This window comes from Natrix helvetica (assembly GCF_964273705.1).
Source record: "Natrix helvetica genome assembly, chromosome: 1".
In the NCBI taxonomy this organism is placed as follows: domain Eukaryota; kingdom Metazoa; phylum Chordata; class Lepidosauria; order Squamata; family Natricidae; genus Natrix; species Natrix helvetica.
Window position 1 is genome coordinate 366445933 of NC_138548.1, and position 21376 is coordinate 366467308.

The 21376-nt window shown below is 45.9% G+C and overlaps 2 protein-coding genes across 2 annotated transcripts in view; both read right to left on the reverse strand.

The window, feature by feature from the left end:
* Nucleotides 1–1763: 1763 nt before the first annotated feature.
* LOC309382575 (uncharacterized protein) lies at nt 1764–21137 on the reverse strand (the record flags this gene model as incomplete). The annotated part of the gene is made up of 5 exons (XM_081934232.1): nt 1764–3743; nt 11630–11759; nt 16185–16371; nt 19483–19574; nt 21132–21137. 5 exons carry the CDS (start codon nt 21135–21137, stop codon nt 2275–2277), a joined length of 1884 nt encoding a protein of 627 aa, XP_081790358.1. The 3' UTR covers nt 1764–2274.
* Nucleotides 19838–21376, reverse strand: part of LOC309382580 (uncharacterized protein) — a gene marked incomplete at its 5' end in the record, with an annotated part of 80379 nt that continues 78840 nt past the window's right edge. The window contains one exon of the mRNA XM_081934247.1: nt 19838–21348. Within this exon, the coding sequence (XP_081790373.1) occupies nt 21242–21348 (107 nt within the window). The 3' untranslated portion in view covers nt 19838–21241. The remainder of the gene's footprint in view (nt 21349–21376) is intronic.

Genomic DNA, 21376 nt, shown 5'->3' on the forward strand with positions numbered 1-21376 from the left:
TGCCCACATGCACTCTGGCTATCTGGATTCCATGTGCAGAAGCACCAAAAACCGGAAGAGCAGCTGCGCAATGCAGAGGTGCAAGCCAGCCAGCTGATCTTTGCATGTGTATGCAGCTGGAAAGTGAAGAGCAGCTGCCTGGTGTGCATGCACGTGCTGGCCACCTGGCTTTTTGCTCTCTGGCACCCACACCCAGGCAAAGACCAGCTGGCTAGTGTGCATGTGCATGCCGGAACCCATAAGATCAGGTGTTGACGGTGCATGCCCAGAGAGAGGCTCTGCATGCCAGTTGTAGGAGCTGATTGGCTACTGGCTGGATGCCCTTCCTATCACCAAGGCAGAGTTTTGTTCAGCAGATATATTCTCATTGTGCTCAGAGAAAAATATCAGCCGCTTTCAATACAGCTCTCAATTGGTGTTCGTAGAGAGTGAGTGGTTGAGAATCAGAAGGCCGGTGGCCAGAAGCAACGGGATCTGGTCTTTTCACCTCGGAGCGGGTGAAGGTGTTCAACTCTTCCACCAAGGAGGAGTACCCCAAAGGTCAGTGTTTGGCCCGATGCTCTTCAACATCTTCATCAATGATTTGGACGAGGGCATAGATGGGGAACTCATAGAGTGGTGTGATGGCCTATAGGTGGATCTCTCATCTCGCAATCAGGAGGCTGTGAGTTCAATCCTAGGTAGAGGCTGATATTTCTGGGCACAATGAGAATATATCTGCTGAACAAAACTCTGCATTGGTGATAGGAAGGGCATCCAGCCAGTAAACAATCAGCTCCTGCAACTGTGGCATGCAGAGCCTCTCTCTGGGCATGCAACGTCAACACCTGATCTTATGGGTTCCGGCATGCACATGTACACTAGCCAGCTGGTCTTTGCATGGGTGTGGGTGTGGGCGCCAGAAAGCGGAAGGCCAGGGGGCTGGCAGATGCATGCACACCAGGCAGCTGCTCTTCCACTTTCCGGCATGCATACACATGCAAAGATCAGCTGGCCGGCTTGCACATGTGCACTGGCAGCTGCTCTTCCGCTTTCCGACGCTCCTGCATGTGAATACCAGATAGCCAGAGTGCATGTGGGTACTGGAACACAGACGAGCAGCTGCTCTTCTGGTTTCCAACGCTCCTGCGTGTGAAGTCCAACTAGCCGGTGTGCATGTGCGCATTGGAACACAGACGAGCAGTTGCTCTTCTGGTTTCTAGCACATATACGTGCATTCTGGTTTCAGCACTTGGTGCCAAAAAGGTTTGCTAACACTCTCCTATGACCATTTCCAAAAAGTGACTATCCAGTCTCTTAAAAGCATCCAGTGATGAAGCACCCACAATGTCTGAAGGCAAACTGTTCCACTGGTTGATTGTCCTCACTGTAAGGAAGATTCTTGTTAATTCCAGGTTGCTTGACAAGAAGCAATGCAATCTGCATTGCTTCTTATCCTGTTCTCTGATGCTTTGAAAAAAAAATTGACCCCCTACTACTTTGTGGAAGCCTCTCAAGTACTGGAATACTGCTATTATGTCACTCCTACTCCCATCTTTTTCTCTAGACTAGCCAAACCAAAGTCCTGCAACAATTCTTCATATGTTTTCGTCTTTAGATCTTTGATTATCTTAGCTTTACACTTTTCTTTACACTTTTTCCAAAGCCTAAACATCTTTTTTGTTATGTAATGTCCAAAACTGGAGCCAGTATTCCAAGTGTGGTTTTGCTAAGGCTTTATAAAATGGTACTAATATTTCATGTGAATTTGATTCTATGCTTCTGTTTATACAACCAAACATTGTATTAGGTTTTTTGACTGCCGCCGCACACAGAAAACTAATGTTCAAGTGATCATTCAGACTCCCAAGGTCCCTCTAAGTGTTACTATTTTTAGCCAGGTTTCATGTAGTCTGTTTTTCTGCCCAGGTGTAAAATCTTACTTTTCTACACATTAAATTTCACTTTGTTGTATTCATCCTTGTCTCATATGGATCAGAAAGGCACAATATCTGTACACATAAAAATCTATAGACATGGTGGGTCAGAAGTTAGAATGCAGCAGTAAAAGCAAATTACCAACAGCTCATGATTGCTTCAGCCTATAATGAGGACCCAGATTTCTTGGGACAATATGCTGACTTTGTAAACTGCTCAAATGTTGCTATAAAGTTTTGTGGAGTGGTAGATAAGTCTGAAGTGGAATTGCTATTGCTAGATGCTTTCTCCCATCCTTTTATGAGAAGTAAGATTACTATTCTGAGCAAAGGTCTTTCCACATTTATAGGGCTTCTCTCATGTGTGGATTCTGTTATGAGAAGTAAGAGCATTGCTCTTAGTAAACGTCTTTCCACACTCCATGCATTTAAATGTCTTCTCTTCTGAGTGCATCTTTTTATGGGAAGCAAGATAACGGCTTTGAGCAAAGGTCGTTCCACACTGCGTGCATTTATATGGCTTCTCCCCTGTGTGGATCACATGATGGGAAATAAGATTACTTTTTTGAGTAAAGGTTTTTCCACACTCCATACATTTATACGGTTTCTCCCCTGTGTGGATCTTTTTGTGGCTTCTAAGACTACTGATACGAGTAAAGGTTTTACCACACTCCATGCATTTAAATGGCTTTTCCCCAGTGTGGATCTTTTTGTGGATTCTAAGACTACTGCTCAGAGCAAAGGTTTTCCCACACTCCATGCATTTAAATGGCTTTTCCCCTCTGTGGATCATTTTGTGGTACCTAAGTCCACTGCTACGAGCAAAGGTTTTCCCACACTCCATGCATTTAAATGGCTTTTCCCCTGTGTGGATCCTTTTGTGTTCCTTAAGTCCATTTCTTTGAGCAAAGGTCTTTCCACACTCCATGCATTTAAATGGCTTTTCCCCTGTGTGGATCCTTTTGTGTTCCCTAAGTCCACTGCTCAGAGCAAAGGTCTTTCCACACTCCATGCATTTAAATGGCTTTTCCCCTGTGTGGATCCTTTTGTGGTGCCTAAGTCCACGGCTACGAGTAAAGGTCTTTCCACATTCCATGCATTTAAATGGCTTTTCCCCTGTGTGGATCCTTTTGTGGGTTCTAAGTATACTGCTATGAGCAAAGGTTTTCCCACACTCCATGCATTTAAATGGTTTCTCCCCTGTGTGGATCATCTTATGGGAAATAAGATAATCTCTCCGAGCAAAGGTCTTTCCACATTCCATGCATTTAAATGGCTTTTCCCCTGTGTGGATCCTTTTGTGGGTTCTAAGTATACTGCTCAGAGCAAAGGTCTTTCCACACTCCTTGTATTTAAATGGCTCCTCCCCTGTGTGAATTCTTTCATCGGAAGTAAGTTGCTTGCTTGTTCTAAAATGTTTTCCAGATTCTAAACATTTGTAAGGGTCCTTTTTTGTGTGAATCGGTTTTTGAGGTGTAAGGAAGTTATTTCCAAGAGGATGAATGAATGTCCCATTGTAATTTTTTCCATTGTGTCTTATAGCATCTTCTCCTTTGTTTTGGGTTAAATAGTGTTTGCTTACATGTAATTTATCTTTGATTAGCTTCACACTTTTCCCAATAGTTTTTTCCCTTATTTTCTCTTCTTGGGTAAGAAAGTCTTGCATCGGAGCATCAGTAGAAGGTGATCTTTCATGATTCCAATTATTTGACTGGTTTTTCTCATGGCTTTCTAATTCCATTCGAATTCCAAATGTTTCTGTTCCATCTTTAGCATTGATCATTTGGAACAGTTCACAGGAATCTTGATTCTCCTCCCCATTATTACCTTCAAAGCAAAAGAGAAATGAAAATGATAACAAAGTTAGAGAAAAAGATCAAACTGTAGAAAGTCAAAAAAAAAATCTTCTGAATTTTTCCAAAATTCCATTATGTTTATTTTGCATGTCTACAGTGGTGTCACATAGACATGGTGATTTCTATATTCATGATTCATGAAATCTTTGAAAATATCTAGAAAATATATGTCAGCCCTGGAAGCCATCTTTTTCTTTGCAGCTTCAGGGCTGCCACTTTTAGTGCCTGGGAAAACGGGAGGGGGGAGGGTTCACAAGCAGTCGGTGGAGAATTAGCCCTAACATCATTCCTTTTTCTGGGAGTCAAGGACACTCGACCTGCAACAGGATGGGAGTGACTGGGGGTTGTCTCTAGTTGGGACAGTGAAGGAATTAGGAGAAAACTTAAGATTTATTGAGATGTGTTAATTTCCATAGAGAACTGTGAGAACTGAAACAAGTTCGAAGCAAGTTCCTTCTTCCCCAGTGTACCTTGCAGCAGCTTTTCCATAGTGTTTGCCTGGTGGCGGGACCGCTGCTCGGCCTCTTCCTTCATCCCAGTGATGAGACTTTGGGGCATATCCTTTGCTTGAAGCCTCCCATTAGCTTGTAAACGCTCTTCACGCTGAGACTGAAAGGGTTGGAAGGCTTCAAGAAAGGCTATTTTGAAGAGAAGGAGCCAACGTTGTGAAGACATAACCTGCGGTCTCGACAGTCCGAGACCGCTGTTGATACTTTTACCGCTGCACAGTCCATATGGACCTAAACCGCCCTGAAGAGATGGTGAACAGGGAGACAAATCCTTGCTGGTCTCAGGGACATCGCAAAGTCCCTGATTGACCCAAGGGAAGCTCTCCAAGCCCGCGGTAAACAGACAGCCCCAGGCTGACAAAGTCGGAGACGGCTCTGGAAAGAAGCAGTGAAAGCGAGTCCATTTGGTGAGATTTTTTCTTTGAGAATGATTGCCCAAAGAAACTTTTTAAAAAAAGATAAATTAGTTCTTTAAGCAAAAGAATAAAGCTGCGAAATTTATCTTTATTGGTTTTTTTTCTTTATAATAATGTTTTGTGGATTGAAGTGATTGTAATGCTTCCCGTTTCTCCTCTTAAGTGAATGAATTGATTTTTTTTTCTTCTATTCTTTGCTACTTTATTTTTTGGCTGAACTAAAACCTTTTTTTATTCTACCAATCCTCCCTACTACTGCTTATTAAACTTCATTAAAGACATTCACTCGGAAGCCAGAACTTGGGTTTTTTTCCCCCGTTTTGAAACAATGTATTCTTTGTTCTCTCTCCTTTGATTTTACTGACTCTGTAACTGGAGGCTTTGCAGCTTGCTTGTGGAGACTGATAAGGAGTCAAGGGCACGGACTGTTTTGGCAGGTGCTTTTGTGAAATATCTTGGCAAGGGAGAGAAAAGAAAATAAGATAGAACCGTTCCTTTTTGAAAAAAATTAAAGAACTTGTGCTTAAGTCATTTCAAAATAAAGGTACTTATGCATATATAAGAGACATTGAAGGCTAGAGTGGCAGTGGATTTTAGACTCTTTTTTTTCTTCTTTCTCCTCTTTTTTTCCCTCTTCTTGGAAATATGTATCAATATGCAGATGAGGAAACCTTAAGGTTTCAAGATTTTTTGGTTGGAATTCAAAACATATTGGAAGGATTTGGGAGATTTGAGAATAAGTTGGATAGACTATTGTCTTGTACAGCAAAAGATGAAGGGGTTGGAGCCCCAAAAATTAAAGAAGAGAATGAAGATATAGAAGATAAAGATAACAGATGAACTTACTAATGGAGCATTCATGAGTGAAAGTGAAAAGAAGGGAATATGAAAAAGCGAATTTGATAATTTGGAGCTGTATTCCTTGTGTCAAGATATGGAATTGATGATGGAATTAAGAAGAGAAACAGTTCCAGAAATACGTTTGATAATCAAAGATATGCTAATTTCAATACCAGTTCAAGGGCAACGAGACTACTTGAGAGATCTTTTAAGCAAAAAAGTGCAAAGATAAGTTTTTAAAAACCTTATAAAGAAGTTAATAAGAGAATTGACACAACAACTGGCAAAAGAAATAAGAGTATTCTGTTACTGGAAAGATACAGGTTGATAATGAATGTTGATATTTAAAAAAACTTAGTTAATTTTTGGTGATTAATAAGGAGGACGTTGTAGATGTCTTTAAATGTTTATTCGTTAACAAATAAATTGTTACTATAATAATAATGAAATAATAATTTTAACTAGTAAAAGCAACTTGGATATAAACTACAAATTGAGACCAGGAAAAAGATTTATTAATTTTACTAACAAATTTGTGTTTAGATTATGTTATAAAGATGTAATCTTTCTTGGGTACTTATAAATTTTATTAATAAATTTTGGTTAGATTTTGTTATAAAGATGTAATCTTTCTTGGGTCTGATGACAAGAGACGTGATATAAATAGTAAATAATTTTTAGCTAATTACAATAATAATAATGCTAATGGATAAAGTTTAACAATTTCTACATGTGTTGGCATTGGTAAAATCAATTAGATATAAGCCTTAAAAGGGGGGAGGGGAGAATGTTTAGATATTTTATTAATTGATTTTTTTTTTCAGAATATGTTATAAGAGGGTAACTATTGGAGCTTAATTGGAATAGTTAATGAATGCCAGTAGGTGGTTGTGTCTTTAAATACAAATGATTCCAGATAAAACCACGTTTAAATAATTCTAGTTAAATGAGAATGGTGGTACATTGATAGTAAAATACATACAGATTTTTGATTAAAATGTACAATTCAATATGAAGGAAGTATAAATAATGATTGTGGTAGTAACGCACGAAATCTATTTGTAACCAATCGACACACTTTCTACAAGATGTAATGAAGGATGATTCTTTTTTTTTGTTTTTGTTTAATTAAAACAATTTAAAAAATTGGGGGGAAAAAAGAAAGGAAGGCTATTTCACTGCCCCAAAGTCTCATCGGCTTGCAAGGTCTCTTTGGCCAGATCTGATACATGCCTCAGTTAACAGAGAACAGAAGGCTAAACTACTTTAGTATGAGATCGTGCAAGATCAGTAGTGCAAAGTCTCACACTATAGTACTTTAGGCCTGTGTGTCAACCCTGAGCCCATGTTGTAGCGCCTTCAGGGCTGCCACAGCAAGGCTGACTAGAGAAGTAGGAATGGGAGTGGGGAAGAGAGATAGCTGGGAATTTGTAGCCAAAATAAAATTCTTTCCCGTGAACCAAGGCAAACAGGTGAGTCCAGGAAGGACAGGGGTGAGGTGGAGGGGGGGAAAACAAAGGTCACTCGAACAGAGGGTTGTTCTATTACAACGGTCGTGGGGAGGGGGGGATGCGAGGACAGGATAAGATCCCAAGGTCGGTTGGGAGACCGTGGCTGTTGGTTACGCCCGGTCGCTTGTACCAACCCCTGCAGTCTAGGTGGACAGGTACTACAGAGCCAGGGCCTGCGGCTGATGCTTTGCAATGCAAGGTCTGTTACCAACAAGGCCCCCCTCATCAATGAGTTGATCTCAGAGGGGGAGCTAGACCTTGCAGGGATAACGGAGACCTGGTTGGGCCACGAGGGTGGTTTACCCCTCGTGGAAATGTGCCCACCAGGTTTCCGGGCATTCCATCAGCCCCGGGCCCTGGGTAAGGGTGGTGGGGTGGCGGTGGTTATTCGGGAATGTTTAGAGCCGAGGGAGTTCACTGTCCCTCAGATACCCGGGTGTGAGTCCCTTACTGTGAACTGGGGCCCAGGGAGGCAGTGGGGCTTGCTGATTGTATACTTGGCTCCTCGCTATGCATCAGCAGCCCTGCCCGAGCTCCTCGAGCTAATCTCAGCGACGGCAGTTGAGACCCCCAGACTCTTGGTCATGGGGGACTTCAACTTGCCGTCGACGGGAGCGGCTTCCGAGATGGCTCGGGAGTTCATGGCTTCCATGACGGCCATGGACCTGACCCAATTAGTTCAGGGCCCCACTCACGAAGGGGGCCACACACTGGACCTCATTTTTGTATCTGAACAGTGGACGAGTGATCTGGGAATAGGGGACTTAGTCATCACGCCCCTGTCATGGTCAGATCACTCATCCCTCCGGCTGGACTTCCCTGGCGCTATCCCCCACCGCGAGGAGGCGGAACCAGACTCTACAAGCTGGTACCGCCCCAGGCACCTGATGGAATCGGATAGATTCCAGACGGAGCTTGGGCCAATACCTGTAGCCCTGTCCCGCTCCCGCTCCGAGGACCTAGTGACTGCCTGGAATAGGGCGACGACTGGGGCCTTGGACCGGGTTGCGCCTTTGCGACCTCTCCTGCGGCATCGACCCACCCGGGCTCCTTGGTTTACTGAGGAGCTAAGGGTGATGAAGCGCCACAGGAGACGTCTAGAGAGCAGGTGGAGGTCCTCACGCTCCGAATCTGACCGAACACAGGTAAGAGCCTATTTGCGGACTTACCTTGTGGCAATAAGAGCGGCCAAGCGTAGGCATTGTGCCGCTCTTATTGCGTCCGCGGATAACCGCCCTGCCGCCCTGTTTCGGGTGACCCGCTCCCTTTTATCGCAGGGGACGCGGGGGGCACCCTTACAGGGAAGAGCAGAGGAGTTTGGGGAATATCTGCAGGACAAAATTGCTCAGATCCGGAACGGATGGACCTCCGTCAGTGGACCAGACGAGCCGTCAACAGCGAGTCTTGAGAGACCATTCTGGGAGGAGTTTGACTCTGTTGCCCCCGAGGATTTGGACAGGTTGCGTGGACGGCTGCGGCCCACTACATGTTCAATGGACCCGTGTCCCTCCTGGCTGGTACTGGCAGCCTGGGAGGTGACACGAGGCTGGCTTCTGGGCCTGGTGAACGCCTCATTGGGTGAGGGATACTTACCAACCGCCTTGAAAGAGGCGGTGGTGAGACCTTTGCTCAAGAGGCCTTCGCTCGACCCAATGGAGCTAGCTAATTACCGTCCAGTCTCCAACCTCCCCTTTTTGGCAAAGGTTGTTGAGAATGTGGTGGCGCAGCGTTTTCCACGACACCTGGACGAATCCGATTATCTAGACCCATGCCAGTCCGGCTTCCGACCCGGGCACAGCACAGAGACAGCCTTGGTCGCGTTGGTTGATGATCTCTGGAGGGCCAGAGATAGGGGTTGTTCCTCTATCCTGGTCCTATTAGACCTCTCGGCGGCTTTTGATACCATCGACCATGGTATCCTATTGCGCCGGTTAGAGGGGATGGGAGTCGGAGGCACCGTTTTGCGGTGGTTTGGCTCCTACATCTCCGACCGGAAGCAATGTGTGTTGACAGGGGGGCAGAGGTCGACCCTGAGGCCACTCACTTGTGGGGTGCCACAGGGGTCGGTCCTCTCGCCTCTCCTGTTCAACGCATATGTGAAGCCGCTGGGTGAGATCATCCGTGGTTTTGGGGTTGAGTACCACCTGTACACTGATGATACTCAGCTGTACATTTCAACCCCAAACCACCCCAACGAGGCTGTCGAAGTGATGTCCCGGTGTTTGGAAGCCGTCGGGGTCTGGATGGGGGACAACAGACTCAAACTCAACCCCTCCAAGACCGAGTGGCTGTGGCTACCGGCACCTCGGTTCAGCCAGCTGACACCATCGCTGGCCATAGGGGGCGAACAACTGTCCCCTGTGGAACGGGCGCGCAATTTGGGCGTCCTCCTTGATGCCCGGCTGTCAATAGAGGACCATGTGGCAGCCGTGGCAAGGGGGGCGTTCCACCAGGTCCGCCTGGTGCGCCAATTGCACCCCCTACTGGACCGGAGTGCCCTGCACACGGTCACTCATGCGCTGGTGACGTCTCGCCTGGACTACTGCAATGCCCTCTACATGGGGCTTCCCTTGGGACGCATCCGGAGACTGCAGCTAGTCCAGAACGCAGCCGCGCGGGTCATCATGGGGAGTACACGATACTCCCACGTAACACCCCTCCTGCGCGAGCTGCACTGGCTGCCTGTGGCCTTTCGGGTGCGTTTCAAGGTATTGATTACCATCTTTAAAGCGCTCCATGGCATAGGACCTAGTTATCTGCAGGATCGCCTCCTACCACACACGTCCCTACGACCAATCCGCTCACACAGGGAGGGACTCCTCCTGGTGCCGTCCGCTAGGCAATGCCAGCGGGCGACACCTAGGAGTAGGTCCTTCTCTGTGATGGGCCCGACCCTCTGGAATGACCTCCCCCCCGACATCAGAACCACCACCGACCTCCGCTCCTTCCGTCAAAAATTAAAGACTCACCTGTTTCAATTAGCTGGCCTGGCACTCTCTTAGTTTTGCCTCCCGGGGATATATTTTAACTGGGTTTGGGTATTTTAATTGGGGATGTTTTTTAGGGTTTTCATAGCATATTTATTTCTTGTACAGTCTCATCTCCTCCACCTAAATGTTTAGTATTCAATTGTTTTATATTATTTATATTGTTATTCATGTATTTTATCTGCATTTTATCTGACTGTACACCGCCCCGAGTCCCTTTTTGGGAGAGGGGGCAGTTTAGAAATCTAAAGAAATAAATAAATAATAAATAAATAAATAATAAACCAAGGACGTGGAGGCATTTCTGTTCCTCTGATTAATTGTTCTAACTGTCAGGAAATTTCTACTCAGTTCTACGTAAGTTGCTTACGAATAGTTGACTCCCTCTTCTTTGTGGCAGCCCCTGAGCTATTGGAAAACTGCTGTCATGTCACCCCTAGTCCTTCTTTTCATCAGACTATACATACCCAGTTACAGCAACCATTTTTATGTTTAGCCTCCAGTCCCCTAATCATCTTTGTTGGGCTTATCTGCACACTTTCCAGAGTCTCAACATCTTTTTTACATCGTGCCAACCAAAACTGTATGCAATATTCCAGGTGTGACCTTACCTAGGCATTATAATATGGCATTAACACTCCTGGGCCTACCCCATTGCATGCTTCCCTCCGTGTAGATGCAGTTCCATTGAGGACTACATGTTGAGTGCGGTTGATCAACCAGTTACGAATCCATCTGGTGGTGATCCGGGCAAAAGTCTTTGGAAAAAAAATCCCTCTGTTTGCAAAGCCTTTTGCCCCGGATCTTGTGCAGGCCTTGGTTAGAAGAGAACAGAGGCTGAACGTACCATAGTGCAAAATAACACGAGACCAGTAATGCAAGAGTTCACGCCACTGATCTCACCTGACCTTTTACTACTTTAGCCTTATCTTTTCTGCAAATGAACAAAAGCAAGCAAAGGAACCGATGGCTCTCTACATCGTCACAGGGTAAGTCTTTGCAGGGTGGGATGGGGGAATAGGTAGGGCGAACGCTGCAGTGCCTCTACTGTCATTAGTAAACTGTGGATGGCCATCGTGCTGCAACATTTGTAATTTTGGGACTGGGTATAAAGTGGAGGGGGTGGAGGATCATAGCTTCGAATACTCACTAAGTGAACTGTCATAATTCGGGGATTACCTATACCCTAGGATGCTCTGAGTCGAACTTCATGAGGCCTTTGCTCTTCAATCGTATTAGGAGAAAGCTCTTCCATGGCCTGAGGTAAAAGTTCTGTTCTCACAAAATTTGGGGAGGTTTCAGAGGACAAATGACAACACATTCTTCTCACATAACCTCCAGAGGACACATAAAAACACCCCCCCTTTTTCTCAGCCTCCACAGATAAGTTCAAAGAGAAATGGAAGAATACAGATAAGAAATGGGCCAAAAGCATCTAAGCAGTGATATTGACCCTTCCTTCCTTGGAGTACCAGAAGGCCAAATACTTTCCTTTTCCTTTCCAGGAGACGATATCTGATTAGTGATTTTTTAATGAAAACTAACTATAATCTGTCTTCTTGAACTCTCTGATTAGGGACTAGAAAACTCTTACCGAGAGAGACCATGTTCCTATGGTTTTCAAGCATGACTTCCGAATGGAGCGCTTTCTGGTCAGGATCCAGCCGAGACCATTCCTCCTCAGAGAAATACACAGCCACCTCCTCGAAGGACACAAAACTCTCCTGAACACGGAAAAAAGAACAGGAGGGTTTGCAAGATCTGTTGAACTTCATCAATGATTTGGACAAGGGGATAGAAGGGGAATTTATCAAATTTGCGGAGAAGACCAAATTGACAGGAATAACAACATTCCAAAAGATAAACTCGAGATATAGAAGGGTCGACAAATTGGGCCCCATCTAACAAAATGAAAATCAACGGTGAGAAATGTTACGATCAACATTTAGGAAGGAAAATCCAAATGCTTGGGCATACAATAGATGAGTGATGACTAACCTTTTTGTTGGAAAGAGGCCAAAGCGCAAACACACTACCCCAAAATGCAACCCCTCCTTCCCACACCTCGTATGGCTTCCAGGCTGGTGCAGGCAGTTTTCTAGGTCCCAAACTGGGCACACCGGGGGACTTGTATGCACCCCGTACCCCGTATGGATGCCAGGTTGGGGCAGCAAACCTTCCAGGCCCAAAACGGGGCATGGGGGAGGGGTGCGCGCACGAACACCTAAAGTGCAATGTGAGCCCACCCACAAATGAACCCCGCCCCATGCATGTGCGTACACATCCCCCACATGCGTCACCCCCCTGCACATGCGTGGCAGAACCGAAAATCAGCTGCTGGTGGGAGGCGCATGAACATGCATGGTGGAGCTAGGCTGGGGTGACGGTTGGCATGCCCGCAGAGAGGGCTCTGTGTGCCACCTGTGCCATAGGTTCGCCATCACGAGAATAGGTGATACCTGGCTCAACAGTAGTATGTGCAACAGGGGTCTTGGAGTCCTAGTGGACAATCACTTAAACATGAGTCAGCAGTAGGCTATAGGTGCCAAAAAAAACCCAACAGAATCATAGGCTGCATTGAGAGAGGGATAGAATCAAGATTACATGAAGTGTTAGAACCACTTTATAATGCTATATATGCTCTGGAATATTGCATCCAGTTTTGGTTGCCAGATGTAAAAAAGATCTTGAGACTCTAGAACAGTGATGGCGAACCTATGGCACGTGTGCCACAAGTGGCACGCGGAGCCATTTGTCAGGGCACGCGAAGCGCTACTCTGTCAGCTGGGCAGCGCGCATTCAGGGACCGTCCGGAGGCTTCGCTGACACCTTTGGAGCACTTAAAACCACCCTCCGAGCAAACCGGAAGTGACTTCCGGGTTGCTCGGAGGGTGGTTTTAAGCGCTCCGAAGGCTTATGGGAAGCCTCCGGACGGTCCCTGTAGCCTCCAGAGGGCCTCCGGGGGGTCGGGGAAGGCTCTTTTCGCCCTCCCCAGGCTCCTATAAAGCCCCTGGAGCCTGGGGAGGGCGAAAAAAGCATGTAAAACTGGGGGGGTCACGCGTTGTGCGCGCATGCGCACTGGGTGGGTCGCGCATTGCATTATGGGTGCGGCACACCTGCACTCTACCCCCGTGCGCTCCCCCCACTTGTGGCACGTGAGCCAAAAAAGGTTCACCATCACTGCTCTAGAAAGAATAAAAAGAAGACCAAGCAAAATGATTAGGGTGCTGGAGGCTAAAACATATGAAGAACGGTTGCTGGAATTGGGCATGTCTAGTTATCAGTGACATAATAGCAGTGTTGCAATATCTAAGGGCTGCCACAATGAAGAGGAGCCCTAACTATTCTCCAAAGCACCTGAAGGAGGGAGAAAAATGGATGGAATCTGTTCTGTCCCATGATTCCAATGAATATGCAGACACAGGCTTGGCTGTCTGCCACGGCTAATTACATAAAGCCACCCTTTGGCTAGGAGCCTAGAAAGATATCTTCAAGAACCCAACATTAAACTTACAGAACGCTTTCTCAACAGCTCGTATAATGGACTGTTGTTTCCTGCAGATTCCCCTCCCGTCGCTCCGCCTATAAACACTTTGGGAGGAGCCACGCTCTTAGCCAGCTGTCCCTACTTCCTTCTATGACGTCTTCTCCACAGCTGTTCCTTTCTCCTATCAATTCTACACATACGCACATCAGGGACAACCTCCCTGTTTCTCCTCACTGCTCCCTGACTCAGATGCCAGCTGGTGGCCAACAGGCCTCTCTAGTTCCTGCTCTGACTCCAAACACCCTCCAGAGTCTTCCTCATCCTCCAGGGCAGTCCCACAATGGTCTGAGCTGTCACCAACAGCTCAGCCGGCCGCTGCTGGGCCACAACAGAAGCCAATCAAGGAGATAACTAACCTACAACTGAAGAGAAATTTCCTGACAGTGTGAACAATTCATCAGCGGAATGACTTGCCTCCAGAAGTTGAGGATGCTCCAATACTTTTTAATGTTTAAGACGAAATTGGACAGACATTTATCTGAAATGTTATAGGAAAGAGAAAGAGTTTGGACTAGAAGACCTCCAAGATCCCTACCAATTCTGTTATTCTTCTCCATTGTTCCCAAATTCCCAAAGCAAAGTTATGCACTAAGTTAAGTGGCTGTGCTTCATACAAGTCCTAATTTTCGGTGGGAAAAAATGGACAATTCTGAAAATTTCTTTGACTGTTTTATCAAGAAGATTGATTCTGCAGAACTTACATTGCTTCACAGTAAAGTAACACCACATCTGAATCAACTGATCTATCACTCTGTCTATCATTTATTGATCTAGTAGTCTGAGTCACTGGCTGAATGGAAGAAAAGAAAGAAGAAAAAGTTCCCTGAGAAAGTCGTTTCTCAGACTTTGCAAAGCGGGAATGTTTGATCTCCTAATCCAGGAACAAATTAGAGGATTGGAAATTATTTTGTAGCCCAAAGTACTGTAATTACCTGCTCTATCTGGCCATTCACTTTCCATTTTAAAATTCTGCTTTATTTTTTAATATGATTTGCTTATTTTTTAAACTACCAGTTATAAACAAGGCTTTTTTAAAATAGTAATGCGGCAATGTATTTATTTATTTTTCATTAGCACTGCACAATTCCAAGTCAAAGAATGACAAAACGAATGGGTCTCTAGCAGTTCTTGCCACTGTGATGTGTTTATTCCTAATTCTTGAAGGATTTTAAAAAATTCCTTCTTGTAAATGCAAAATTGATGAACAAGATAACCAGAGGAAGCTTGCTGGTTGAATCTGCTATTCTGCTGTCCATGTTGTGGAAGAACAAAAAAATAATCCAGGCCAAACAAGAGGGGAAAATAGAAGGAGAGAGCACTCTGCACACCCATTTCACTTCCTGAAGAAAGAATACAAATCTAATAACTTTTCCCTTTCTTACTTGATTTGGATGTTCAACTGCTGTTTGATATCCGTCAGAAACACCAGAAAACTTCATTCTTTTTTTCTCTGTAAAGAATACATAATTTCAAAATGCATAATTTACAAAAGAGGGAGGAGGTATTCTATAGAAGAGAAGAGAGAGCTAAAGTAAGACAGATGGGTAATTTGAGGATCTTCCATTACCTCCCGAGATGTCCAGACTTTGATCTACCCAAGGGATCCTCCTGAAAAATTGCTTCTGAGGGGGATTTGATGGATTCCTCTTTCCCTCAGGATCTTTGATCTCCACAGTGCAGCACTTCCAATAGGAGGAAGGAAAAAAGAAGCAGAATTAATGTACTTCACACGAAATAAAATCACATGAAATGGAAAGCGGATTCCTATATTCGGAACATGACCTCAAAGCCTCCAATATCCATCCGTGAGGTTGAGTGAGAAAACAATGGAACAATCTTCTACAAGAATTGGTCGAACATCGCCACATATTAATAATGAAGAGAAGTTTGGGAAGGAGGGGTGAAGTATTCAAACATATTCTTTATTCCCTTTTGAGCTCCCTAAAGTCTCTCACCTGCAACTGGACCTTCTGCTCCTCCAACTGGCTCAGGAAGAAGCCTTCAGCCAGGGCCACCGCCTGGGAGCTGCTCTCTGCTCCACACTCCCGCACCCAGCTCTCCATCTCTGGGGGCAGGATAGCCAGGAGCTGCTCCAGAACCACCAGGTCCAGCATCTGGGCTTTGGTGTGCTTATCTGGTCTCAGCCATCGCCTGCAAATGTCATGGAGTCGGCTGCAAAGTCCTCGGGGACCTTCAGCCTCTTGGTATTGGATGAAATTCCGCGGCTGAACTTCTGAAGGGCGGATGGTTTCCTCCTCCAGGATCTTCTGCCCAGTCCTTGTCCAGAGCTTCCCCCTCTTCCCAGGCTGAGCAGCTGAAGGGCCTTTTCCGCTTCCCTCCTTGGCCAAAGGTTGTGTCTCCATCCTTTCTCTGTCCTGCAGAGCAACTCCAGGTGGGTCCAAGGACTCTGGTGGGTCTCCAGGTGCCTTTTCCTTCACAGGGGAATTTCTGGGGCTGCAGGACGGATCCCTGCAAGTTATTCCGCTCTTTCTCCCCCCCCCTCCCCAAGAGAACAGGGACCCGGGGTTTAAGCCGGAGGAAGGCCGGGCGCGGGTCTCTCCGTCCTACACCTCCCTTTGCCCGGGAAGAGCCCCCAACTCACCTGGGCCACGTCTGGATCTCCCCCCGCCAGACTCTCCACCTCCTGCGGAGCCCCAGGGGTTAAGGAGTGCGGCGTCCTAGAGCGGTAAGCGTTTGTGACGTCCCTCCTCTGGAAAGCCCTCCAGTTGGGAAGCACGGAGATTTCTCTTGTCTTGGCAGAGGGCGCCCCCTGGTGGCTTTGGCGCAAACTGGCAGGAGTGTAGAAAGGGCGGGAAAGAGGAGTGCGTCAGAGGGGAAGGGAGAGGGCGGGGATGATGGGCTTGGGAGTAGGCGGAAAGGCCCCTCGCAATGTCTCCCTGTCAAACAGAGGCTTCAACGTCTCCAGAGGCGGCACTTTCTCCATCTTCCTCACCTCCCCGTCCAGGAACTGTTTGTGGAGAATGGAAGAACTATTTCTCTCTGGAGGATTTGAACTCGCCTCCCTCAAGAGCAGCCGCCTTGAAGGTTGGGCAGATTGAAGAAGGCCTCAGAAGGGTCCAAATCCTGTCAGAAACAGACTGGCAGTTATAATTGGAGGACCAGGAGCCTCTGTTGGAAACCCAGCTTGTGTCTAGCAGTTGTTGGGAACCCCTGCCTGAAGGGGAGGCAGATGGGACATAGGCAGGAAGGCCACAATCAGGAAAAGGATTTTTATGCGTCTGTTTCTTATTTCTTGAATTCAATACATACAGCTGCCCTTCTCAAATTATTCGCTCAGCCTCACATTGAAGGGGGGAAGCAGAAAGGACAGAGACCCTCTCCAGCCTCTTCTGACGAATACCCCTGGTAACCCATCTCTTCTGCCCGCGGAAACACTCTGAAGAAAAAAATAAAATAAAACCAGTTCCAAGATGGAGGAAAAGCTGAAAGCTGAGTTCGATATGACTTGATTCAACCTTTAATCATTGTCAGATTGGTAAAATGAGGACCCAGTTTGTTGGAGACAATATCACCAGCAGTTTGGCAGACTCAGCAGCTCAAAGTTGACTCAGCCTTCCATCCTTCTTTACGAGGTCTGTAAAATGAGGGCCAGGTTGTTGGGGGCAATATGTTGCCTCTATAAAACCGCTTAGAGATGGCTGCAAAACACTCTAAGTCTAGGTGCCATTGCTATATAATTTCTCCCGAGCGTGGATCCTTTTATGAGTAGTAAGAGTACCGTTCCCAGCAAAGCTCTTTCCACATTGCATGCATTTATATGGCTTCTCCTGTGTGGATCATCTTATGAGAAGTAAGAGCGCTGTTCTTAGTAAACGTCTTTCCACACACCATGCATTTAAATGGTTTATCTTCCGAGTGGATCTTTGTATGGGAAGCAAGATAACTACGTTGAGCAAAGGTCTTTTCATACTCCCATGCATTTAAATGGCTTCTCACTTGTATGGATCATCTTATGGGCAATAAGATTACTTCTTTGAGGAAAGGTTTTCCAACATTCCATGCATTTATATGGTTTCTCTCCTGCGTGGATTATTTTGTGGATATTAAGAGCATAACTATGAGCAAAGGTCTTTCCACACTCCATGCCTTTAAATGGTTTCTCCCCTGTGTGGATCACCTTATGGTAAATAAGATTACCTCTGCGAACAAAGTTCTTTCCACACTGCATGCATTTAAATGGCTTGTCCCCTGTGTGGATCATGTGATGTGAAATGAGACTACTTTTTTTCGTAAAGGGTTTTCCACACTCCATGCTTTTAAATGGTTTATCTCCTGCTGCTTGGAGGGATTGTGCTTTGTGGGCTACAGTGGCTTCTGAACACTGTTTCTCGCCAGTGTGGATCCTTTCATGGAAAGTAAGTTGCCTGCTTGTTCTAAAATGTTTTCCAGATTCCAAATATTCATTAGGGTTCTTTTTTGTGTGAATCCCTTTTTGAGATGTAAGGAAGTTATTTCCAAGAGAAATAATGAATGTTCTGTTGTAGTTTTGTCTGTTGTGTCTTATAGCATTTTCTCCTTTGTTTTGGGTTAAATAGTGTTCGTTTCCAGAGGCTCCCTGGAAAACACAGCATGTGTCTTGTGGTTGTTGAGAACTTTGGTCTTAAGTGGAAGAAGATGGACACAGGCAGGGAAGCCACAATTAGGAAAATGATTGGTTTTTATTGATTTCTTTAATTTAATACATACACAGTTGCTCTTCTCAAATTATTCGCTCAGCCTCACAATGAAGCAGGGAGCAGAAAGTGCAGAGACCCCTCCAGCCTCTTCTGATAAACACCCTGGGCGACCGGGCAAAGGGAAATTCAAGAGATGTGACTAGGAAGCTTAAGTCCTTAGAAGAATTTAAGACCGAGATATATCATTAAACCATAAATGGAAAGAGAACATGAAATGATTCGGCCACATCTAGAGCTGACAATGATACACAAGGGGGTTAGCTACAGTGAGCAAAACAAAGAATTCATAATGGTGGAAAAGTGGTTAAAAACCCATTTAAAAAGAATGGAGATAACCTTTGATTTTTCTTTATGTGTCTTTCTTCTTCTTCTCCAGTTTCACATAGAACGCTTAATAAGCAATATTTGAAAAACAGCTTCGACCCAGCAGGAGCCAATATATGCCCCGCCCCCGACCGTCCAAACACTTTAGTGTGTAATTTTTAATGCAACAAAGAAAAGAGAACTGCAGCACTGAGTAGACACCCAGGACAGCGCTCAGCAGCTTGAACACGGTGGTGGGCGAGGTGGTGTGGTCGCACTGGCAGCCACTGGGGAAGGGAGGCCTGGCAGACCAGTGGTGGAGAAGCGCTCCAGAGATGGTAGATATGTGCCTTTACACACAGACACACACCCGTCAAGCAGGTGCAGCCTAGCAGGATGGCTGAGAGCACTGCTGTCAGGAGGACGAAGAGCCCCCAAGAGTCGCCAGTGCAAATTGCTGCAAGTGGTGTGTCAAAAGAGAAAAGAAGGACTCGCCCGTCCTCCATTTGTTTTGGAAAGGAAATAAATCCTGCAGTATCCAGTGGTATATTAACCATTAAGCAGACTAAGCAGGTGCTTAGGGCACCAGGCCCAAAGAAGGTACCACAAAGTCGAGAAAGGAAAAAAACAATGAAGATTTGTGATGTGCAAAGGAGGGGCAGCAAGATTTGTCCCTGCTTAGGGCACCAGTGAGCCTTAATCCGCCCCGGTGGTATCTGCCGTCACCGTGCAAATCCCCGCACGGCCAATAGCAGCTACACCTTCCCCCTTCCAAAACACACCGGGATTTGATAAAACCCAGCTTGATCTGCTATTGAAATGCGTCTTGGCTCTAAAGGGAAGGTGACTGTTCTCGTTTTGCTGCCTTCCGCAGGACAAGGGGCAGCTGGCGAGTCCCACTTTTCGCTCTCAACATGCACGCTGGTCGCTTGCAGCAACTGTGATTGCTGCGGGAGGCACAGAGGGACCGGCCACTCCGTATCCAGCAGCCACTGCAAGCACATTTTGGCAAAGAGCCGGAAAGCGTTTCAATAGCAGGTCAAGCCGTGTCTTATTCAGACCACTTCCCGGCATGTTTTGGGACAAGGCAGGTTGAGATCTGAATATCACCTGACTTAACCTGTAGTTGAAACGCTTCCCGAAAAGTGGGAGGGGGGGGAAAACAAACTGGAAGAGCACAAGGACTTGCAGTGGTCTTTGATTTCAGGCGCTGCTGCTGATTTGAAAGGGGAGGCTTTTACATTTGCACACCGGGTCTCACGTGAGATCTTGTGGAGAGGCTGGAGAACCCCTCATACTTAGCTGCGCAGCTTCTCTCTCCCCCGCCCCCTTTCTACTCTGCTTCAGCCCAGCCTAGCCATCCATGTCCCTCCGAGGATGAAGAGCAGGTTAAAAAGGGATGGGGAGTCAGGACAAATATGTAAAAAAACAGATCTTTCCTTCCGCACCTGGATCCCACAACTGCAACAGGTCTCCTTTCCCTCCTCCGTCTTCCCCTTGCTTCTGAGGGGAGGGATGAAAAGCCCCATTGTTCTCAGTCGTTGCTCCACCTTTCCTTGCGGAGTATGCAGCAGAGCTGGAGGACCAGGTTCGACAGAGGGGGCCAAACGAGCTGGGACTGTGGCATGGTAGCACCCCTGCCCTACCACCCCTCACATACAAAGGCAGAGGCAGGGGATATGCAGGATGCACGCAATGCAGCCCAGTGGACACACCACACAGCCACCTTTATTGTAAATTAATGTAAATTGAGAACTACCTGGGTTGGCCAATAGGCTGGCTAGCTAGGGGAGCTTAATATGCATCCATATTTCCCTACCACTGCTATCTCTCAATAAAACTATTTGCTTTAAGGTTCCATGGGTGGACAAAGCTCGGAACAGACGCAAAGTTATGCATATTTCCAGGACGCTAGAACTATTCTGAGTTCAAGTAACACTTTTTACACACAATTATGTGAACAAAGTTACCGTGGTACTGACAAAATGATAACTGCAAAGAGTAACCGGTGTGACCGCTGTGAGGGCAAACAAAATTCTGGGATGCCTCACCAGATGTATCCCCGTCAAGAAACAGGTGGTCCTGACCCACTACATAGGGCTTTAGTCTGTCGCCAATGTGAATACTGTGTCCAGTTCTGGAAATCTCACTTTTAAAAAAAAAGAGATTGTTTGAGGCCAGAAATGGGCAAAACGAGGGAACACAAAGAAAGATCACCACAAAATAAGGAAAAAGAGCTTATGAGTTCCATTTTCTAATTCAGCATCATTGTAATCCCATTCTGTTTATGGTTTTGTTTCTCATTTATAACTTGCATTACATAATATGAAGCAGGGGGAACAGACAGATTTTGACAATATTAAGCAAAGTAAGAAAAGCTAAAACAATAGTAAGGGATTCCGGACTAATGCATTTCTGACTGCAACTCTGCTCTAGTAGATATACTCATCAGAGGGAGCTTCTTGAAATGATTGGGGAATTTTCACCACTTAAATATTGGCAGCCAGACATCACTTTCAGGGCAAATGATAATCTTACTCTCCACTAACGCTCATGTTTGCTTTAAAACCACCTACTTAGCAAAAACGCAGGATTGAAGAATCAGAATCATGCTGGAAGGGAACTTGGAGCTCTTCTAGTCCAGCTCAAGCAGGAGATCCTATATCATTTCAGCCAAGTAACTATCCAGTCTCTTCTTAAAAACGTCCAGTGATGAAGCACCCACAATGTCTGAAGGCAAGCTGCTCCACTGGTTGATTGTCCTCACTGTAAGGGAGATTCTTGTTAATTCCAG